Source organism: Lactuca serriola, chromosome 2 (genome assembly GCF_051521515.1).
Source record: "Lactuca serriola cultivar US96UC23 chromosome 2, Lser_US96UC23_V15, whole genome shotgun sequence".
Lineage (NCBI taxonomy): Eukaryota > Viridiplantae > Streptophyta > Magnoliopsida > Asterales > Asteraceae > Lactuca > Lactuca serriola.
In genome coordinates, this window is record NC_136409.1 from 26,264,735 (window position 1) to 26,288,706 (window position 23,972).

At 35.2% G+C, this 23,972-nt stretch overlaps 1 protein-coding gene and 1 long non-coding RNA gene across 2 annotated transcripts; one reads left to right on the top strand and one right to left on the bottom strand.

Annotated features, from left to right (window-relative positions):
* Window positions 1-356: 356 nt before the first annotated feature.
* On the top strand, window positions 357-1,640 carry LOC145090253 (uncharacterized). Its single transcript, XR_013701458.1, has 3 exons — window positions 357-892; window positions 1,000-1,121; window positions 1,261-1,640. It is a non-coding gene; the product is annotated as an uncharacterized LOC145090253 (long non-coding RNA).
* Window positions 1,641-11,464: 9,824 nt separating this feature from the next.
* Window positions 11,465-14,442, bottom strand: LOC145089083 (uncharacterized). The gene is made up of 4 exons (XM_079027578.1): window positions 14,292-14,442; window positions 12,944-13,312; window positions 12,256-12,861; window positions 11,465-11,718 (listed from the first exon to the last, which is right to left on the bottom strand). The coding sequence occupies exons 1-4, from the start codon at window positions 14,440-14,442 to the stop codon at window positions 11,465-11,467; spliced, it is 1,380 nt and encodes a 459-aa protein (XP_078883704.1).
* Between the last annotated feature and the right edge of the window lie 9,530 nt (window positions 14,443-23,972).

Here is a 23,972-nt window from a genome sequence, read left to right on the forward strand (position 1 = left end):
TTATTTTAGTTTATTTCCCTTTCTAGTTTTTATTTCTTTCTTTTGTTTGTCTTCTGCTTTTTTGTTTGCTTCTTTTGGTCTTTCCTTTGTTGTTGTGTTGGTTTCTTGAGACCTTTGTACCTCCTAGCTCCTGGCTAGCCTTTTCGTTTTTTATATATATGCCTGCCGTTCTAAAAAAAATAAAACAAATTGAAATTTTAAATTGATTGGTCCTATTATATATACTATCAATTCCTAAAAGCTTATCTAAGTTAACTTTTTTCTCTTTCATCTTTTGACACGGATGTTGTATTGTATTTCTGATTTTGTGCACAGAACTTTTTTCCCTTTCATATTTTCACATAGAAGTTCACGAACTACCATAAGGTTTCCATTCTTATCTGTTTTGATTGTTGTGTTACTGCCTTCATCTTTGGAGATTCTTCTGTTCCATTTTTTCCCGACTTTCGACCGTTCTCTTCCACCATCTTCTAAATTGACTCCGCTTCCACCTCACATACCACCACCCCTGCGCGCGCATACCGTTGTTCCTCTAAACCTGTCTCATACTTGAATTCCTCTTAACTTGGAGTAGACGGGATATCCGAGAAACGATCATCCCTTACTGTGCTCGCCTCTGCTTTCTCCCCGACCACCATCGAATCTATTCTATTCCTATTCCTTAATCTCCACCAGAATTCTACCCCGTTCGAAATTCCAACGAAAACAGATGAATTCCTCAACCAAGGTTAGCTTTTCTGCTGCTATGTGTTGCTATATGGTGCTCAAAAGGAGGAGTGGACAGAGACTATGCAGAGAAAACTATCATCTTGCTTGCCTTGCCACCTGCTTCTCTCTTCCCCTGACTTAAAATCATTTGGGTTCCATTCATTTTGGACAAGACATTAAGAAGGTATGAACTTTGAAATTCAATAATTTTTTTTTATTATGTCATCGAATGCTTCATTAGTACCCATTTATGTTTACTTAATTTAGAGGAGATGATGTCGTCTGTTCCAGGTACCTACTTGAGTGGTCTCCATGCTACACCAAGAAAACACTTCAGTTATACCCACCCACCGACTGCTCGATAAAATGCCCGAACCAGATTGTTAAATTTTTATTCAAATATATGAGTCTAGGTAATCTTAATTTTGTGCTCACTTTGCTTTTTAATCATAATTTTGTGCTCAGTTAGTGTTAAATGTTACTTTCTTAATCCCGTTTTGTGATGGAGCAGTGGTCAAAGTATGATGATTCATTTGGCTGACTTTATTTCAGGATTGAAGAACTTTGATTCCTTGTGCCTACAACAATACAGAGACTATTTTAGGGGTGAGCAAAAACTGAACCGACTAATGAAAAACCGACAAAACCGCAATAAACCGCAACCGAAAAACCGAAACCGATGCAAAAACCAATGGTGCGGATTTAATTTTTACAAAAACCGAAGGTCAACGGCGCGGTGCGGTTTCTATCCTAAAAACCGGTCCACCAAAACCGAACCGCACCGCAAGCGTGTATAGTAATAAATCAATCAATGTATATTGTATACATGCTATTTAAAATAGTTATAAACGATAAAATATTTATTATATGTTTATTTTGTGTTTGTATAAGACTCTATGGGGTGCAAAAGAAATGTTCTATTGTTAGCCAAACGTACTAATCGATTACATGTAATAAACTTGTAACAAATTAAGTCAAAATCAACCAACCTTCAATTATTAATTAGTTTGTGAGAGTGGTCACAAGTTGTATTTTAAGCGACTTACAATTTTTGATTATGTAATTTTGTTTTGAGCTGAAAATGAATGTATTAAAAAAAACAGCACAATACAAGTTTATATGCACATGGTTTTCAGTTCTTACAGTTTTAAAAAACCACACTAGAAAACATAAAAAAAAAAAAAAAAAAAAAAAACTGCACCAAATTCGTAACACGGTTTAAAAACCGAAACCGCACCGATAAAAACTGAAACCGCAAAACCGCACCCAACGGTTTTAAGAATGCAAAAACCGCACCATGCGGTTTGCGGTTCAGTTTGGTCTGAAAACCGCACAAAACCGCACCGTGCTCACCCCTAGACTATTTTACCAATTCTATTCTCTGCAATTCTTGGCTATGTGAGTACACGAATTTGATCGTTTTTTACTGCAAGACATCTTAGTATTCCTATGTTCATTATGGCTATATTGACATGTTTATGAGGCTATTTTTATACATTACTGATAGTTGTCACTCTTATTGCCATAATTTTTATTTATATTTTATGGCACATTTACTTAAACAAATATATTCACCACATTTGTATTTTGCTCCATCAAGATGAGTTCATTTTGCGCATGGACTACTTCTCTTCTTGTACCGGGTTCCTTTTAGATATATTAACCTCAGAATCAGTTCTTATAACTTTTGGTATAAATCTTCATTTATTTACTTCCAAATTTCTTTATGCTATATGTTCTCTTTAATCCTCAATTCTTCAACTTCTTTCTTAACTGATCTTTTCAATTTATAATTTCTTGATCTGTGATTGAGTTGGAGGCTTTGGCCTTTCGAAGCACTGCTATGTGTGGAAGAAATATATTTTGGTTTTGGGTAATTTCAGATCTCCCATTAGATTATCAAATGTACGTTCTCTGTGACTTTATGTTGGGAAATAATGTGACTTTACCATAATGCCCTTTTGTCATCAAAATTGCAACATTTGACTTACATGTAAGCTATGGAAATGGTTTGGTTATTTGTCGGTGTCTAAACATGATTCAACAAAGACACAATAGGGAAATCTCATGAAGACAATTCACTAGAATCATTTTTTGATTATTGGTGAAAAAGGGACCACAGGTAATCTTAACACAAAAAATTTACATAAATTAATTGTTTTGAATATTATTAGTAAGAATAGATGTAAGTTTTTATAAATACATTACAGATTGAATGACAAGCTAGATGTGGGATGATGGAAACTCACTTGGACCTAAAGAGGTCCACAATTATCTCACTAAGGTCATGTACAATCGCCGCAACAAGTTTGACCCTTTATGGAAGTCCCTTATAATCAGTGGAGTCAAAAATGGTCACAAATATCTAGGATCGGTAAACTTTTTACCACATTTTTTTTATAGAATCATTACCAATATAAATCCATAAAAGTATTTATTACTATTTGTTTTATTTATAGGTTGTCAGGTGAGCATGATCGGTGTACATTTTGAGGAAGATCAACTCGATTTGAGAATCACCTACCACGCCCAATACTTCCTCAGGAATGAAGGGGGGATTTGACTTTTGAGGAGAGTGTCAAAACAAGCTTGAGGTCAGTTTTTCATTTATTATTTTTTTAATGAAACTTTCTAAATAGAAATTTTGGTAATGATAGATTATTATGTACGTTGCTGATTGAAATGACAGTTAGCGAAGATCATGGATGAAGGTATGACCATCTCCCAGCCCTACTCTTCTAAAGTTTTCTGGAACTTTCCTGCTTTTAAGAATCCTACAGTTGGAGCTGAGGATTTTGTTGAAAGAATTTAATTTTTATATTGTTTTTGAAAATATTTTTAAATACTTTTTGTTATTATGTTAATTTGTTGTAAAACATGCCAAAAGCCCAAAACCTTTAACTATACAACATGATATGGTTGTAATTGCCACCCACCGATCAAACTCTGATGAAAAATAAAAGAGAAAGGGGTGATCCGATTCAAGAATCAGCTAAAGCCTTAATAATCGGATTAAAGAAAGGGGCCTCTCGGTTGAAAAATAAAAGAGAAAGGGGTGATCTGCTTTTTGTTATTTTTAACTTTTTGCCCAATTGCTCGATGAAATGCTTGAACTAGGATGCCTAGAAAAAATCAATTTTTTTCTTCTGGAAATATAGAAAGAAAGAATAATTGCTTGAGTTTAGGACATGTATTCATTTTGTGTTAACATGTTTTGCTTGGTTTTAATTTTATCTAATTATAACATTTACTATTTAGTAATCAATTTTCATCATCAACATTTATATGTTGTTGTTTTTGTAAAACTGTTAGTTATACATTTATGTTTAACCATCTTTGCTCCTCCATGGGAAACAACTCATTTCTATTCAAAGAGATACAACGAGTTGTTCCCTCTTTACAGGTTTTTGTTTTAACTGCTTTAACTTATCATTGGAGGTTATTCCGTTATTATGTTTTTATTTTTAAAAAAAAAATTTAAGGATTAGATTGTGGATGCTTTAGGTCTATTTCACTTCATTAGAAGTTTTAATTTTAATGCCATTTGGAAATTTATGCAGATGATGAAAATAAATATATCTAAGGAAACAAAACCTCACGTGTGTAAAGAAATGTAAGTAAAGTGCTATTATTGGTATTAACTTTGCTTCATAACCATGATATGACTCATATACATGTTTATGAGGCTATTTTTATATTTTCTTCTTAATTTTTATAATATTATTTCCTTTATTTTTAATTTTTTGTTAATTTGTTATTTTTTACTTTTTGACCCAACCATTTTTTTTTTTAGTTTTTACTTTCTCAATACCATATTAAACGTGTGTAAAGAAACGTAAGTGAAGTGCTATTATTGGTATTAACTTTGGTTACTAACCGTGATATGACTTATATACAGGTGTGACTTATAGTTAGACTTGGTAGGGGTGTTCGTTTGGATGGATCAGTTTAATCTGATCCGATCAAGTGAATCCAAATTAATTTCGGTTTTCAAAACGTAGATCCAAATAGTCCAAACTAAATTCAAATCCGATCCGATCCAACCAAATTATAATTCGGTTGGATCGGTTTTTTACAATTCAGTTTTCAAGAATTAAGACATTTCAACAAATATATAACTTTAGTATCAACTTACTTTATAATATAAACTAAAAAATATTGTTTAATTAGTTGTGAATTAAAACTTATAAATAACTATCAAGAAAAATATATTATAATTTACTATTTTATAGACAATATTTTTTGATAAGAAGTACATATTAAACTATTATAATAGATGAAAAATTTTAATATACTAAAATAATAATTTAGTAAATTTATAAATTATTAAAGATATATATTAAAAAGAACAAAATAATAAATTGCAATTCGGGTTTTTTGGACTATTCGGTTTTTATTTTATAAACCAAAACCAATCCGAAATGCAAAATAATAATTCGGTTTTGCTAAAAACCAATCCAAAAATCCGAATATCCGAACCAAATAGTCTGATCCAAATTGTCAAATTGGACAATTCGGTTTTATCCAAATAGTGAACAGTCCTAAGACTTGGGGCAGGGGCACAACTGAAAATTTGAAGATTAATCTCAAACTTTTGACTTGGAAAAGAGAAAGTTGAACGTTTGTTTACCGAATTCTTTCCTTATATGTGTCATTTAATTGACTGTTAAGATGCTATTAGTAATTTTCATAATTTGGTTAACTTTGATGTAGAATCGATTATTAAGGCTTTAGTTGACTGCATGATTGATGCGAAAGAAAACCTAGATGGTAATGATTCGAGAACAAGAAAACAAGCTACTGGTATGTTTTTTAAGTCTTTTTTCTAATAAAAAAAATCTAATCCACTCACTCATTGTCTATAATTCCATCTTTCAGAAATTGCAGTTAACCTAGCTTTAATTTATTGCAATGATACGAAAAAACGAAACACGGGCCAAAGGCGTAGCTAATTCTCATCTAGTTAATTAATAAAATACTAAAGAAGGAAATCAATCCAATTAAGTAAACCCTAAAACAACGAGTGAACTTCATATATTAGAAGATTCGAGGAGGATAGCTTACTGATGGCAAGAATGAAGGAGTTATTGTAGTCGACAGTCAAGGACAGTTTGCGTGATGGTAAAGACAGACTACGGACGAGAGGGAGATGGGGCCACCGATTAATGTGAACATTGTACCTTTTGTGTGGTTGGGGTTTATTAATTATATATTTTTGAAATAAATTTTGTAATAATCTTTTATATGAGTTTTATTTTTTGAAGTTCTGTCAAACTAGGGACTATGTTGGTAAATTAATATGTAGATACTATTTCTGTTATTTTGCGGACTATTTCTATGATTTTGTTAAACAAGTGCGACCATTTTTGTAATTTTGCAACTGGATATGCATAATTTTTGTCCATTAATGAAACTTTTGATAGGTGTCCATGCTGGAACATTTCTTTTTATATTAAGAAAACTGCACATTAAACATGTGTTGAACATTGAATTTGAATCTAAAAGTTGACATACTACATCCTATTCTAATAAATAAGTACTATTATGACACGTGGCATTCTCCAAGCACCCTCCTTGCTTATATTCCCGCTCATTTCATCAAAGCGAATTTCCCAAATTATCCTCTGGCCTTATATGTTCGTTTACTGGTTCCTCTTCAATTTTCATATTTCAATCGCTTCTAAATCTTCAATCATCCTCAAATCTCGGTCCTTGATTAGCTGTGATTTGGATTCCAAAATCCCTAATTCATTCCCTTCAGTTGTAACATCAGTCGATAAATCAGCAATTACCTCACCCATTTCTCTTCAATTGATACTTCTCACCCTATATCTCTGTATATTACTCCAATTGAACCCCTAGACAACCCATTCTCATATGTAGTAGTCGCTTTCTTCTTCAAACTCACCCTACAATTCTCTATTTTCAAAGAAACACATTAAGCTCCAACAATATTCTTGTCAAATGGATTCCCTTCACCGCTGTGTTCATAGCCCTTTGCTATGGTCACTAATCGGTCCATCTGCTCTCCATTAACTATCATTCTGCTTCAAATCGACGGGTGTTGTTTGCTATTGCTTGGTATTTTGTTTCAACCGAAAGAGGGAAAGGGTAATATAATATTTTTTATGTATTTTAACATCAGGTATCGTTTTCGGCTTACATTTAGCATTTGCTCTATATTTTGATTTTGTTAGCAAGATTATTGCTATTATATGATATGTTTTAAATAATATGTATCCATTGAAGAATAATATTAAACGTCATAAGTATTTGACTGTAAAAAACTTAGCTTATGAACCAACTGGTAAATTTTTTTATTTGGATTGGTTGAAATATACTAGAATCATCTAATATCACCTACCACATTCGTACAGGGATAATCAGCTGCAAGTGTGTTTGTGACATAGATGGTTTAGGGTCGCTATATTGTGGTGCTAGAAACTAGAGTGATGCTTGGGTAAGCCCTCGATGTTTCAATGCGAAGTTCCCAAAATACCCTTCAGTTATCATATACCCATTGGCCATTAGTAATTACGTTCCTCCATTTCAGGATTTTGAATTTCAAACAATGATACTATCCCACAATAGATCACCAAGAAATCAGTAAGGAAATCACAAAAAAATCAGGAAGGAAAACAATTAACAAATTTGAATCGGGCTTCATATGCTAACTCGATCGCACCTTATATAAGCCGCTTCTGTCCATATTCCTTTCTTAGCGTTTCTTTGATTGTTGTTGAAGTGATAGAATCAAGAGATTTTCCTTCTCTCTATTTATAGCGTGCTATTCTATTACCATCGATTTGAACCTACAACTTTTGTTCTCTGTATTAGTTGTTGACTCAAAGGAAGCTATTTAACATTAACTTTCATTGACAGCAGGTGAGTTATTTGATTTGTTTATGTTTGTGTTTTGATTTTTATCAGTTTTTTTAAGTTCGATCCTAATTTTATTTGATTATATTTTTTGTTATCATTTATATCAATTTAGAAGTTCAATCCACTTTTATATCTCTTTTCACCTTCCTTGCACTCACAAGAGTTGAAAGTTTTCATGAATTGTGTTTGAGTCTATGTATATAGTTGTGCGTGTGTTTGTATGTGAATGTGGGTAATTATGCTTGTGTGATAGTATGTATTTGATCGTATGTGTGTGGTTTTGAATGGGTTTCAAAAAAGTTCAAAAAATAAAGAATTTTGTTGAATGGTAGCAACCCATATATGTGTCAAAGATACTTTGATGCCTTAATTTATGTTTATGTTCTTTGTTTATGAAGTATAACCTCATCTGAATTACATGTATACAGTTGGTTTTCACTTCCCGTAGGTTTGTCCGTGTGAAATGGCTGCTCAAGAGACCTGTAATATCATTTTATTTTCACTAAACATTGATTAAAGAAGTCACTAAAGATCCAGATGGTAATACAATTTACATTGGGGGGATGGATATGGTGATCTTGCATCTGTTGACATACACACATGATGTTATATTGGTCGATAAAATGTGTCTCTTAGACAAGAGTAATTTCTCCATTTTACTAGAACAACATGATAGATTTTTTCATTTCTCCATTTTACTAGAACAACATGATAGATTTTTTCATTTTTCCATTTTAAAGTTTAATTTTTTAAATGAAATGCGGTTGGGTTAAACATACTTTTCTTTGTCTTATTTTTATAGTACCCTACTTTCAATATATAAATCCCATCTATATATAAAGCAACTTTCATTGCTTTTGTTGGTTAGAAATTATAAAGTACAATGTTGTAATGAGAAAATAAGTTAAAGTACTATGCAATAATTGGATTCATTTTGCACAAACTTAATAAGATGAAAAAATGCAAGTATATTGTATTTTATAGAAAAAATTAAAGTAGATGCTATATGATACAACTAAATGATAATTTGTTGTTATTTCATGCATCTAGCTCCAATAATGGGTTTTGTAAAACAACTAAAAAAGAATTATCTGTAAGTTTTATTTCAAGATACTTTAATCATTACATGTGAATTCAAGTTGCATGCACATTTTTTCCCTTTGAAACAAAAGTTGGATGCACATTTGAAATGAAGGGGAGGGACACCTTAAAAAAGTATGAAATAGTCCTTTGAGAATTGCTAAGACACTGCTAGAAAAAAACTTAAAACAGATACAGGAAAAGGAAAAAGTAATGTCACAGGGATCAAAATTGTATTATTTTTCATTTTTTGTCCGAAGAGGATTTAGTTTGCAATGAAGTGATACCTTTGCAGTATTTAGTTTACACGCTATAGAACTGTAGTAAAAGGAGTTTGACCAAAAATAATATCAAATTTGGTTTGTGTTTCAGGAAATAAGCATGCTAATAGTTTGACTGTGAAACGTATCTAAACAAAATTAAGAAAAGGGTGATGCGATTCAGTCGTAAAAGCTCGATTAATATGTGAATTAGTTTGGAATGTGCATAAGCTGAGACGGTTGACGCCTACAACTTGATATAGTACTCCCTAAGACTATTAGTGGGAAAAAAAATACATGTGTTTGTATGAATCTGTTGGATGAAAATACCTGGATGAACATGTAATCCAAATATATATTAGCACTTAATTTTTTTTTTCAAGTTATCAAACTAATGATTTACTAACCGTATGAATTTATGGTCACAGTCTTGGAATTTGTATAATGTTGGTTGACCACACATCACGCCCATGTAAGCTAACATGTGTAATTAAATATTTATAAGTTATAAAGTTATTAAATATATATATATATATATATATATATATATATATATATATATATATTACAATTCATAAGTTTTTCTCAATTAACAATATATTACTTTATTATAAAATCAATTTTTTAATTCTATTTAAAATTATCACCCGTGGGTTCCACGGGTTTTAACCTAGTTAGTTTACATACAAGTTTCCCTTTCAGTTTCACCTCATATTTCTAAATCATTCATTCTTAGAAATAAACATTTCTTTAAAAAGAATGGCAAGTTTTCAATAAAAACTACATACATGGTTTATGAAATAATTGAAGAGAATAAATTTTGTGGTCCTAACTGTCGGAAGAATGGCAAGTTTGCAATAAAAATAAATTTTGTTTGAACTGGAAATTAAAAATCTTATTCCAGTCTCTATTTTTTGTGATAATGACTCAACAATTAAGTTAGCTCTTAATCCTGTGTTTCATGAAAAAACAACACATTTTGACATTGATTTGCATTTTGTTAGAGAAAAAGTTTCTAATGGAATTTTAAATTTGGTTAAAATAGGTTATTATGAACAAAATATTGATATTCTTACTAAATCTTTAAATATAAAACAACATGATTTTTTGTCTAAGAAAATGGGTCTTATTGATGTTTTTAAGAAAGAAAAATAAATATTTCGATTCAGGGGGATGTTGAAAATATTATATATAATAACAATCTCATATTTATTGGTTTAAATGAAAATTATTGTTGGTAAATGGTCTCTTATGTTCAAAGTTTATTCTTTTGGTTGTTAAGTGAAAAGTGTAGGGAAAACACGCTGGTCATCAACTTGGGTCAGTTCTCTTTGGGTTGATACCATATCCGGTTAACTGATGTATACAGAGAGAGAGAGAGAGAGAGAGAGAGAGAGAGAGAGAGAGAGAGAGAGAGAGAGAGAGAGAGAGAGAGAGAGAGAGAAGGATCGCTCAGTTCTCATCTCTTCAGATCAAAGTTAGGGTTAGTCGATTAGGGTTTCTTTCAATTTTCTTTCACTTCTTGATCAAGTTTGTTCATTTGTAATCTTTGAGAGTGTTTTTTACTCTTTTTTGTTTGAGTGTTGGTTTCAGATGTGTTATCAGTTTGATTGATTAGATTAGGGTAAGAGTGTTAAGTTGTGAGAGTAGATTAGGGTTTGTGTAGTGAGTTTTCAGTTGTAAGTTCGTGAAAACCTTCTGTTTCTTAATCCTCTAATGATATAAGAAATGAAGTTGTTGGGAAATTTATCTTGTCTGATTTCAACATGTATCATTAACTAATTAGTAAATATTAGTGGTCAACCTAATTGGAAACTAATTATTTATTATCATTATTATTATTTTTATCATTGAACGCTTGTAGGAAACAGATTGAATCAAATGTCAAAAAAGCACACATCAACGTGAGATTCAATTATTGCAGTACTTTTTATCTGAGTGCTTGTAGTTGTAGAAAATATAAAACAAATTGAAATTTTAAATTGCTTGGTCTTTATTTGAAGAGGGCGTCATATGAATTTTGGAAGTCAAGTATATTCTGTATACCTACATTAACAGGGGAATGCAAAGAAAAAATATATACAAAGGAAGTAAACTAGAGATCCTATCTTTTAGGCTTAGAAAAGGAAACACAATAATAAAAGGACTAAAGTTACGTGAATAAGATAAGGAAATGATCAATAATTGGAACAATCCAAAACTCCCCCTCAAGTTGGAGCAGGAAGGTTGCAAATGCCCAACTTGTCAAGTAGATATTGGAGTTGTTTAGCTCCCAAAGCTTGTGTAAACAAATCCGCAACTACAGACTTAGTGTCGATGTGTAAAGGTTTCACTTCTTTTGACTCGACGCATTCACGGACAAAATAGCAATCCATTTCAACGTACTTGGTGCACTCGTGAAATACCGGGTTGCTAGCAATGTGTTTCACAACTATGTTGTCACATAATAGTTGAGTAGGATCACTTTCTTCTAGACCTAACTCTTTTAGAAGCCATCGAAGCCAAATGACTTCACTAACCTTAGTTGCCATTGCTCAATATTCAGCTTTTGTGGAAGACCGAGACACAACAAACTTCCTTTTCGATTTCCATGATATCAAGGCGCCCCCAAGAAGTAATAAGTATCGGGTCCTCGAGCTTCTTGTATCTGGACACCCAAGCCAATTTAAATCGGTATAGGCAATTAAATTTTCTTCACCCTCCTTTGGAAGAAGTATCCCATGTGCTGGTGTAGCTTTCAAGTATCCCAACACTCTTATAGCAGCATTCATGTGCATTTCACGAGGATCTGCCACAAACTGGCTTAAAACATTAACCAAGTAGGTAATGTCGGGCCTGGTTGCTTGTAAGTATAACAATATTCCTACTAGTCTTCTATATTTATTTGCATCCGCTCGCTTATCTTCATCATTCTTCCAGAGTTTAGCATTTTTCTCCATGGGAAAAGTGCTAGGCCGACATCCATCATTCTGTTATCCTCCAGGATATCAAGAATATACTTCCTTTGATTGAGCACTATTCCGTCTTGAGTACGAGTCACTTAGATACCTAGGAAGTCTTTCAAGGGGCCTAGATCCTTAATGCTAAAATTCTCATTCAAGAATGTTTTTGTTACTTTGATCCTTTTCACATCGTTTCCCACAATTATGACATCGTCTACATATATGAGTGTCGCCTCAAATGAGTTTTTTGTTTTAAAGATGAATAATTAGTGGTCCGCTTGAGACTGTCTGAGACCGATCATATGTAATGATGAAGTAAATTTTTGATACCAATTCCTTGAAGCTTGGTTGAGACCGTAAAGGGATTTTCTGCGACGACATACTTTTTTCCTTTCCTTTCTCGAAACCTTTTGGGATTTTCATATAGACCTCTTCATGTAGATCTCCGTGTAAGAAGACATTGTTTACGTCAAGTTGATTGATAATCCAATTTCTTTTGACCGCCACTGCTAAAAGGGTTCGAACGGTGACGAGTTTGGCTACCGGGGCGAACGTGTCATGAAAGTCAATGCCTTCCATTTGGGTGAAACCCTTTGCTACTAGTCTCGCATTGTATCTTTCAATCTCACCATTTGGTTTGTATTTTATTTTATATATCCATTTTGAATCAATCGGGCGCTTCCCTTTTGACAATTCTTCAAGGGTCCATGTACCATTTTGTTCAAGGGATCGTATCTCCTTCTTCATGGCTTCTCTCCAATTCACATTTTGTACAGCTTGGTTGAGACTATTTGGCTCATTATTGGTGCTAATTCCAGCTAGGAATGCTCTGTCAGAATGAGTGCAATTTTTGTAAGAAATAAAATTAGCTATAGAATGTACCGTAGAGGAGTCTTGATTGGTGACGGGTGTTGCTTGGTCTATGGATGATGGCAAGTTGACAATGAAGTCATCGAGGTAGGCCGGCCACGACCTATTTCCTTCTTTCTCTAGTGAGTGACATATTTTCAATATTAACTTCCACCGAATCTTCTTCATGTGTGTGTGAATTATTTGACTCCATGTGCATACCATTCGAATTTACATTCACACTGTTAACGTTGTTGTGCATGGGGAAATCACCTTCATGCATATTTTGAGGAACATTAACTTCTTCATGGTCCACTGGTCCACTTTGGTCATCTTCTTTATTAGTGATAGTTTGTTCATCGGTAAAGGTTTTATGATGCCATGTGGGTGCTTCAAATATATCGCCTTCTTCACTTTCAATTTGTATTTTTTCTTTATCATGGGGAAAATTATTCTCAACAAATTTTACATCTCTTGACACCACCATTTTCTTGTTCTTTATATCAAAAATCTTATATCCCTTTGTGCGACATGGGTAACCCAAGAAAATTCCCGGTCTCCCCCTTTCCTCGAACTTATCTCCTCTCGTTTCTGTGTTGCGATAGTATGCAAGACAACGAAAAATTTCATGTGGCCATAACTTGGTTTTTGGTTGTAAACAATTTTGTATGGGGTTTTGTTGTCAATTGTCTTGGAAGGGAGACGATTTATGATGTAAGCCACTGTTAAGATGCACTCACACCAAAAGGTAGAAGGTAACTTGGCTTCAAATCGTAGAGCTCGTGCTGTCTCGAATAGATGTTGATGTTTTCGCTCAACCACCCCATTTTGTTGAGGGGTATGAGGACAAGTGGTTTCGAGAAGAATTGCTCATTCTGTGTAGAAGTTCACCATGTGATTCGAGGTGAAATCCCCCCATTATCACACCAGGCGCTTTTTACACTTTTATTATATTGAGTTTTGATCATTTTACAAAAACCAATCAAGCAATCACTTGCATAAGATTTATGTCATAAAAGAAAAACCCATACTGACTGACTAAAATCATCAACAACCGTAAGAAAATAATTAGCATGCGTAATTGAAGATGTTCGATATTTTCCCCATATATCGCAATGTAAAAGTTCAAAACACTCTGTTGATTTGATAGAACTAGTAGAAAAGGGAAATCTAGTAAACTTTGCCCTTGCACAAGAGTCACAAACCATATTGTTCGAGATTAAAGAAAAAAATCAAAATGTGAAAGTTTGCTATGTGAGGCATGTCGCAAGCGTTTGTGCCATACTTCACCTGTTGTTGCTAAGGCTTCTCTTTTATTTTCTTTGACTTTCATCCGATATAGACCTCGTTGGCAACTACCCATCCCAATCAATCTCCTCGAACTCAAGTCTTGCATGACAAAAAAATCTAGAAAGAATGTTATGGCGCATTTAAGTCCTTTTTTTAACCAGATAACACATAATAGGTTACACGTGAAGTCCAGAACATATAAAACATCTCGGATTTCACTCGCGTTAGGTAAAGTACAAGCTCCTTTTCCTTTTACAGGAATAGAGTCGCCAATTGTTACCTTCATCAAATATACCTGCCATGTTGGTTATCGGTTGAGCAACATCAATATTCTCAGATTTTTTCGCTGTGAAAAGATTGACAAATTCCCTATTCTGTTTGCTGCTTAGTCTGGATATAGTATTCTTTTCATCACCATGCTTATCATTCATTAAGTCTCGTTCTATTTCAACAAAAGCTGCTTTCGCTTTTCCTTTTTCTGGTTCCCTTTGCTGGGCCACCATTCCGGGTACCCGATCCGCTTGAAACAACTGTCGCGAGTGTTTCCATCTTTCCCGCAAAAATCACAATGTTCAACTTTATCGTTTCCTCCTCTTTTTCCATTTCTTGGACCCATTTTTCTCTGTGACCACACATCAACATCATGCTTTATGTGAGCTTGAAATGTAGCCGTTTCACTATTGGTCCTTTTTCCAGTTGAGAATGCTCTTTGCTGCTCATCTTCTGCCACAAGATGGTATGCCTCGCCTAAAGTAGGAATAGGCTTCATTGCTAATATTTGGGTTCTGATCATGGAGAACTCATTGTCGAGTCCAAGTAAGAACTCATATAATATCTCCTTGTCTCTTAGTTCAGTGAGTCTTTTACTGATCCCGCATTTGCAACCTGCATAAGAACATTTAGGTATATTAAAAACTGAACTTATCTCGTCCCAAAGTGCCCTTAGCTTGGTGTAATATGTAGAGACAAAAGCCCCATCTTGCTTAGTTGTTGTGAGAAGTTGGTTTAGTTCATACGCCCTAGGTGCGCTTTCCTTCTCGAAACGATCACAAAGGTTGTTCCAGATTTCTTCGACAGTGCTAGCGTATTTGACACTAGATCTGATCTCCCTTTCCATGGCTGTAGTCAGCCACCCTTTAATCATGGCATCGCATCAAAGCCACCCCATGTGATTATCGTGTGTCTTCTCTGGTTTCTGAAGGGTTCCGTCAACGAACCCTATTTTATTTTTCGCAAATAGAAAATTCTCCATTTCTTGAACCCAATCAAGATTAATGTTTCATTCACATGCATTTGCCTCGGATAGTCTGAGGGGTGAATATAGTAAGGAGAGCCATGGTCGGATGTTTCTTTGTTAGTCTTGTTTGATGAGCCGCTGCCATTGTCGTCTTCCCCAACCATGTTGAATGGAGATTGTGATTTTAGGGTTTTGTTCAAGCCGTTACCCGCTCTGATACCATACGAATTTTGGAAGTCAAGTATATTTTGTATACCTACACTAATAGGGGAATAAAAAGAAAAAATATATACAGAGGAAGGAAACTAGAGATCCTGTCTTTTACGCTTAGAAAAAGAAACACAATAATAAAAGGACTAAAGTTACGTGAATAAGATAAGGAAAAGGATCAATAATTGGAACAATCCAAAACGTCAAGGCCTCCTATTAATAAATACTAAAGAACGAAAGCAATCCAATTAAGTAAATCCTAAAACGTGTGAACTTCAATATGATCTTCCAATTAAATTCCGGAAATAAACAACTCGGGGCATGGGTTGAAAGAAATTAGAAGATTCGAAGAGGATTTCTTATTGATGGCGAGAATGAATTAAGAAGCACGAAAACTCCATTTTGGGCGACGTTCCCGTATCTGGAACGGCCAAGAAACAAATACGCCATGGAAACGCTGTGGAAACGCTTTGTTGGTATATATAAGTTATCCAAATACCGGCGATGCAAAATGCGAGCTCCAAAGCACGGAGGAGACCGACGTTGTGTGACTCCATCGGTGCCGGAATCTTGGTATCAAGTGTAAATCGTTGATTCTTCAGAATCAGAGATTGGACAAAACGCTTCCGAAATAATGGTGCGGTAGTAGAAAGGAGTCTTCAAGTAGCATGTTATATATATATATATATATATATATATATATATATATATATATATATATATATATATATATATATATATATATTTGAACACGACTCTTAATGTGGGAAACAACAAGACTTTTATTAAGACACTTAAGAAGACCTTACACTTTGTGAGACTACTACACATTTTTTTCTCTTTGAGGCTTTTCTTGGATACTTGGATGTTGGATTATTTGGAGCAAATGAGCTCCACACCTATTTATAGGTGTTTCCACCTCCTTATAGGAAGTTTCTAGATCTACATACATTCATGGCTATTCTAGAACTATCTACCATATTCTATATCTATTACAAGCTTTTATATGTTTCTAGAATGTTCTATAATGTCCTAAATAAGTATAGACATTCTTGTGTCTTCCATAGTGTTCTAGAATATTCCATAGCCTTCCAGGGTCTTCCATCTCGTTCTACAGTATTCTAGAATCTTCCGGCATCTTCAACACTCCTCCATAGTATTCCATAATGTTCTAGAATCTTCCAGATCATTCTAGAACATGCTAACTTCTTCTAGACAATAACATGATTCTATTGGGCTAGTGATGACCTTCAACACTCCCCCTCAGCACTAGCCCCTATTCGTTGTACCATGTTGAGCTGATAATGAAAGCCCTCATATTTGTCAGTACTTAACCCTTTATGAACTCCATTTTCTACTTGGTCATTAGTCTTGATATGTTTCATATTGACTTCTTTCTTGAGAACGTTTACTCTTCCACATGTTTTGTTTTTCCTTAGTTGTTGCAGTCGTTGCTTCGTATATTGTTTCCATAGTTGACAACAACATTCGTGGTTGCCTTTTGTTGCACCATAATATTGTCCGTGACCCCGTTGAACTCACTTATATAGTTTCTTATGCCTACCGTTGGAGAACTTGTAAGCATGTGGGGTGTCCTTTTTACAAGCCCTGGAAAATTCCTGTAATATTAACATGTTATGACGTGATCCCTTATTGATCTGATCATCTCGTTTAGATGTTGCTTGGTTGAGAGATTTTACTTTGCTCTTACGAATTAATGTGTTTTTCTTCTTATTCACCTTATCCGGTTTCTCCATCACATGTTCCACTTTTCGTCTAAGATGCAAGTTTTTATGTAACCCTAGTGACATTATTGTTGGGTTATGAGCATTCTAACACTCCTAAGTGTACATGCAACCCTAAATACCTTGGATCTATGTTTTCTCTATTATACATGCAAATATGAATATCCAAGGTATTATCCTAAACTAGCATATACAACAATCAATATAACAAGATAGAATACATACCTCTTTGATGGAGCTTGTCTTCATGAAGCTTGAGTGCCTAGTACCCCAAGTGTGACACCTCAAATGGTTCACACAACACCATAAGCACTTGGAATAACTTAGAGAGAAATTAGAACACTTCATGAAATCGTCTAGCCCTCATACACACATAGTCACGATTTCTTGAGCCATGGGTTTCTTTTATATGGTGGCTATTAGGGTTACACCATGTAACTCATGACTTTACCCATTCCTTATGCTCCATGGATTTTAACCTCCATGGAGTATCCATGGGTCACCCCATGGACTTAGTCCAACATAAGGAATCTTGGATCACAAGCCCACATATATAAGAATGAATGATTTACACAATCAACCCATATATTTAATTAGTCTCCTTTTGATCACTTAATTAATTCCAAATTAATTCTTGATCAATACTAATTAAATAACCTTATTAATATATTAGAGCTTATAATATATTAATAAACCTAAAGTGTTATTTTTCTCATTTTAGTCTATCCAAGTGCATGATGCCATGCAACCCAAATGGACCATGCCGGGTCGGGTCAAGTTTTACCAATTATAGTTATGGACTTAGACATTAATCCAACAGTCTCCCACTTGGATAAGTCTAAAACTATTATTGCGTATGACTTCAGGAACCAACTGGCAATCGTAGCTCTCAAAAGCTTCTGTCGAACTCTGACCTTGTAGATGAACTCTGATCTTTGTCAATGACTTGTCCATTAGATAAGGGATCATATATTCCTCCATTCTAGATATCATATGGACTGAAACATGGATTATAATCATTCTCTCTGTCCATTAGTTGTTTCCCGATTTCCGATTTATGACGACTGACTAATTGAACAAATCAAATCAGTCCTGGCCCGGCCGAGCACTTCCATTTGTCATCATCAAATCATCGAGGGGCCCACAGATATCGCTTTTATCCCGAAGGTAAAAGGAAAGGATAAACTTCGACTCATATGGCTTGTTCTACTACTTGTTGAATCATACACAAAGACACGTTTTATAACATCGAGTTACCAATGCGTTTCGTGTAATCAATGTACTATCAACTCATAGTAACAACTCATATCTCTAGGTTTGAAGAATATAAGATATTATCGTCTCATGATCACTCGTGATAAAATCCATGAAGTGATTCCAATGAGCGCGGGTTGAATCCAATACTCAGAACTTATGAGCACTCATGAGTGTTGTAGCCATTTGTCCAACACCTTAGACCTCTACAAGCCAACCCATGACAGTCTTAATTCATATCTACTTCCAACATATGACCGACTGTAGATGGTTTGAATAACTTAGTCATTCCGGAAGAATAACCTAGTTTATTTGGGAAGTCAAAACATGCAAAGTGAAACACAATAATAATTGAATCCAATATGGTCTCAGAGCTTATGAATATAAATAAAACACTTTTTATTTATCACCATATGATTACACATTATTTATTGTATATTGTTTCAGCTATCAACATTATTCTTGAATTTAAAACAATAGTTGTCCCATGCTCCAAGCATGTACACTATGTTTTCTAAACACTAGTCATGCCATACACCAAGTATGCATACTATGTTTGTCTATGATCTTTACTTTGTGAACTAGATCAATTGAACATAACTTCAATGATTCTTTTTTCACACTCCCAAATCCTTACTGCAAATGCAAGAATTCCAAATTCATGTCATTTACTGAAATCTGTTAGATTCTAAACTTATATGCATTGATCCTTTTGTAACGATTATGCACAAATTCAGAAAGACTTGGCAACAATCATTACAGAGCATTCCAAAGGAGATCAATTCCTTGGAAACATCCTTCTTGCATTAAGTTTCCTTAATCTTACACAGATTGAAATTTCTGACTTTGAAACATTTCCAGATTCATTTTGACTATCACTTCTGAACAAGAGTTGCCTCCTTACAGATTATGTCAATATGGTCCTTCCAGACTTATCACTATACTTCCAATTGTCCTTGAGAAACCAATCTTTGGTAAACCTTAGATTGTCCTCGACAATTGTTTAATCCTTTTAGTCATATCCAGTTCTAAACCTTTTCCCTTCTTAATGCCCCAGGCATTTGGAAACTTTTAGAACGGAGCACATGTAATTGATCCTATATCCGAAGCATATGGGACACGATTCATGATGTCTCACATAAAGACTAAACTAGTCTTTTGCTATAACATTTCCATTTCTATTTGCCAAGTTCTCATAATTCAGATTATGAAAAGGGATGCCGTAATCATAATCGAACTTTAGAACTCAAATAATGGACCCATATACAAAATTTCCTTATGTTGAGCCATTCCAACATGAAATTCATATATATCCTTGACTAAATGATTAAAACCTCATGATCTAAGCTTATAGATTTGAGATGAAGTATAATTTCCTCTCCCTTAATTATAGCAAAACAACTTTTTCCCAATTGAAACCTTTTGTTTTCTATAATTAACATTGCTAACTTGCAATCTTTATCATAATTATCATGCTCCCACTAACATGATGATTATTAGCATAACACTTATGCTCCCACTAGCTTTGACATGTACTCAGAAATCAGCTGGACTTCTAGAAATCAATACTTTATTGACTTTTTGACCAAAGTTCAGATTTCTGATACTAGATTGTTTTGATAAGACTTTATCAAAAAACATACACCTTCCCTTAGATAGCACATTTGTGTGTCTAAACAATTATGAAGAGGGATGCCGTAATCATAATGGTTAGACCTTTTTGCCACTTCTCACAAGTCCAAGTTAGTGTGCCGGTAAACCACACACGCTCCACTAACGACTTTGAGAATGCAAATATCCCAATTGCTATCTAGCTAAAATCTACTTAGTGGAAGTGTTTCCTCACCATCATTTTCATGAATCAGAGAGAAACCTTATGACACTTAGATTTATTGGTGTATGAGTTCCTACCCATATGAATTTGTCAAAACCATAATCACAAGACACGGATAATGACAAATCCAAAACCATATGGATTGAAATCAATCTTAATTTCTTGCCACCTGGCAGCTCAAGGGCCTACCATTGCTTCCAAGTTGTTGTGCAACACATTGAGAACTCTAAGAACTCATATGCAAAGCCAACTTTGACTAGAATGGGCACAGAATATGTCAACACGATAGGTTATAAACCTCAAGTCGTGTGCTAGTGAAGAACTTCAGGTTTCATTCTTGATTAGTTCTTTAGAATTTCAAGACCTTTAAGACTCCCACTGTCCTCTTGACCTATAAGACTCCCTTGTCAAACATCCAAGAGATAGTGCGGATTCTAATCAAGACAAACACTTCACACAATTGGCCTAAGTTGGTCTTTGTTTTATCCAAAACATCACAACTTACCAATTTCAAATGTACAAGAGTAGAAAACTTTTACTCTTACATTTGATAAGTGTTCTTAAACCTTCTTTAAGACATGTCACCCAAGTTACAATCTTGGAGTATGACTCTAAGACTTGTATTGGAACGAAGTATGACTCATCTTCTTGATTTAACCATTTCAACAATTCAAGATCCCTTCTTCTTAGTCATAAGAATGCACTAAGACTTCCTTAGAGAACTAATTTTGATATGGTTTCTTAATCATTAAGATGATCACAAAACTGATACTAAAGTACTCTCCCATCTTTTCAGATTTGAGAAACTTTTATCCTTCTGCCTAATTTGATTCTTCTTATTCGCTCTGCCATACGTTGGAACCTTTTCCAATGTCTCAGAGTTACACTTACGCTTGTAAGTATAATCATATTTACTAAGCTTTAGTAAACTATGACGAATAGCCTTATATCTTTTGTGGTGGACTAAATCAGTGCACATGACTATGTACTCGATCCCTTAGTCCATTACTTGACTCACACATCCATGTGAACAAGTAATTAGTCTTAATTTTTCCAATACTTGAAAGTTCTCATTCATCATGCTATACAACTTGCATGATTCCAAGTCCCGGTCCAATTAAGACTTTGGATGATGAGAGTCTTTCCTTATTTGGTAAATTTAGACATTACCACAAATGAAGGAATCCATTTCATATTTCCACTCTTGCTATTAATGGAATCATATAAGCAACAATTTTTCCTCATATGCCATTGTAAGTGTAACGACCCAATTTTCATGTCCAAAAATTTCATTTTTAAAACATTACTTTTAGAAAACATTAATAAATAAAAGTATTGTTGATCACGCCATAACACATCGCAAAACATGTTTTAATATTCAAACCATACTATCCATCAAATATCAGAGTACAATCCCAGTGAATCTCGTAAATGCGGAAACCGAAGAGTGTGTGTGTGACATGCTGCTACCGTGCCGGCTCCTTTCCCCTAGCTGAGGAGGTACCTGAAACCAAAACTGAAACCGTAAGCACAAAGCTTAGTGAGCTCCCCCATAATAACCTATACCATACAGCATATAACAAAACATGCAATTAGGAGATACGGGCCCCACCCACACTCGTGAGGATACGGGCCCCGCCCACACCTCACTCTCTGAGAGATACGGGCCTCGCCCACACTCGTGAAGATACGGGCCCCGCCCACACTTTGCTACCTGGGAGATACGGGCCTACCCCACACTCCATACTCGGAGGGATACGGGCCTCGCCCACACCCAACCATCAACATATATCATACAAGTATCACGCAGACAACAAGTATAAACAGTTCTATCATACAGGTATATATATCACAATCAACTCGACTAATAGATGCGGGCTCGGCCCACACTATAATACTAACATCACAACTATACGGGCCGGCCTTGGTGCCTTAGACCCACTACTAATGAAAGGAAACTCACCTCGAAATAGCTGCTGGTCTGTGTGGGAACTGATCACCTACTACTGCTGCTGCTGCTCCGGAAACTCCCCGACTGTAATTCCCACAATATACTTAATCATACACTGCTAACTGTCCTTTGGGTAAAAAGACCATTTTACCCCTGGTCTAGCCCTAAGTCAAATCGAAGTCAATTATTAGTTTACCCGACTCGCCGAGTGGATCTCCACTCGCCGAGTCCCCAACAAACTATTGTCTTGGGTCCCTGATTCTACTCGTCGAGTTGAGCTATGACTCGACGAGTTCATCTTCTAAACTGACGTTCACCCTCTTCATCCTACTCGCCGAGTTGTATGAACAACTCGTCGAGTTCATCTTCATCCGAAGAACACTTTATGCTAAGACTCGCCGAGTTGTATGAACAACTCGCCGAGTCTGTTCTTGATCTATGAAGATTGCCTTGGACTCGCCGAGTCAGGGCATTGACTCGCCGAGTCCTATCATGGGTGAGTTCAGCTTCCAACTCACCGAGTCACCCCCTGTGACTCACGGCTCAACTCGATACATCTTAAAGGGACCGGTTCAGTGACTCGCGACCAGACTCGTCGAGTCACATAGATGACTCGCCGAGTCGCAGCCATGCATCCATCAAATACACCGATTTGCTCGATTCCAGTCCATGCCATTCACAGATCTGGGCTTCTAGGACACAAATCACACGTAAAGTTTCCAACTTTACGTGTAGATATTCACCAATATGGATTTTAAGGCTCAAAGTGCACCAAAGGGGTAGATCTAGGGCTTTCGTGCAATATGACCCCATAAAGGCATTAGATCCAAGTTCCAGGGACTAGATCATGCCTAGATCTAAAGGCTAACAACTTATTATCACCCACAAAGCACAAACAAGCTTGGGGAAGAGCCCAAGAAGGACTCTAATGAAGCAAAAAGGGATTACAAGCTTGAAAACAGAGGGGAAACGAGCTATACCTCAAGGAATACGTTGAAATGACACAAAGATGGCTGATCTCCTTCTCCTCTTCTTGATCTACTCCTCTTTCTCCTCAAAACCTCCAAGAACACACCAAGAACACTTCAATCTCTCAAGGGAATAAGGGAAAACGATGTTGGGGAAGTTCTGGGGGTGAATGGGGACGAGTTGGGGCGGAATGAGGGTTTAAATAGGGTGCAAACCCTTGAAACTTAGGGTTTCATCCAGCAGCGGTGACTCGCCGAGTCCAGGATATGGACTCGCCGAGTCACCCACTTGAACGTGTCCTGAGTCTCGTCCCTACTCGGTGAGTCGGACCTTATGACTCGCCGAGTCCAAGGCTAAAATAGGGCAATGCTCAAATAAAATTCACATACCGGAAACCAGGTGCTACAGTAAGGATATTTTAAAATAACTAAAATGAAAAATTTTCTTTTATTTTAAAACTATGCGGAAAAACTTATCCTTACAATCCATATGAAAACTTGTTGTTATCTATTCCTTAGCAATATCTCATAACTCCTAAGAAGTAGCTCAAGAATCCGATTTTCAAACTACGCGATAGAAATCCATCTATGCGATCAGATTCAACATATTCTTTCTTTAAGTTCCTTTACTTTTCTTTGATTCTTAAAACATCACCATGTGACCCAGTCACATCATGTATAAGGAATCTCAGAATAGAAACTTAACAGAGTTAGAGTAGTGGATTTTACCTGAAGTAGAGTCAACCTTATTGACTTTAACAT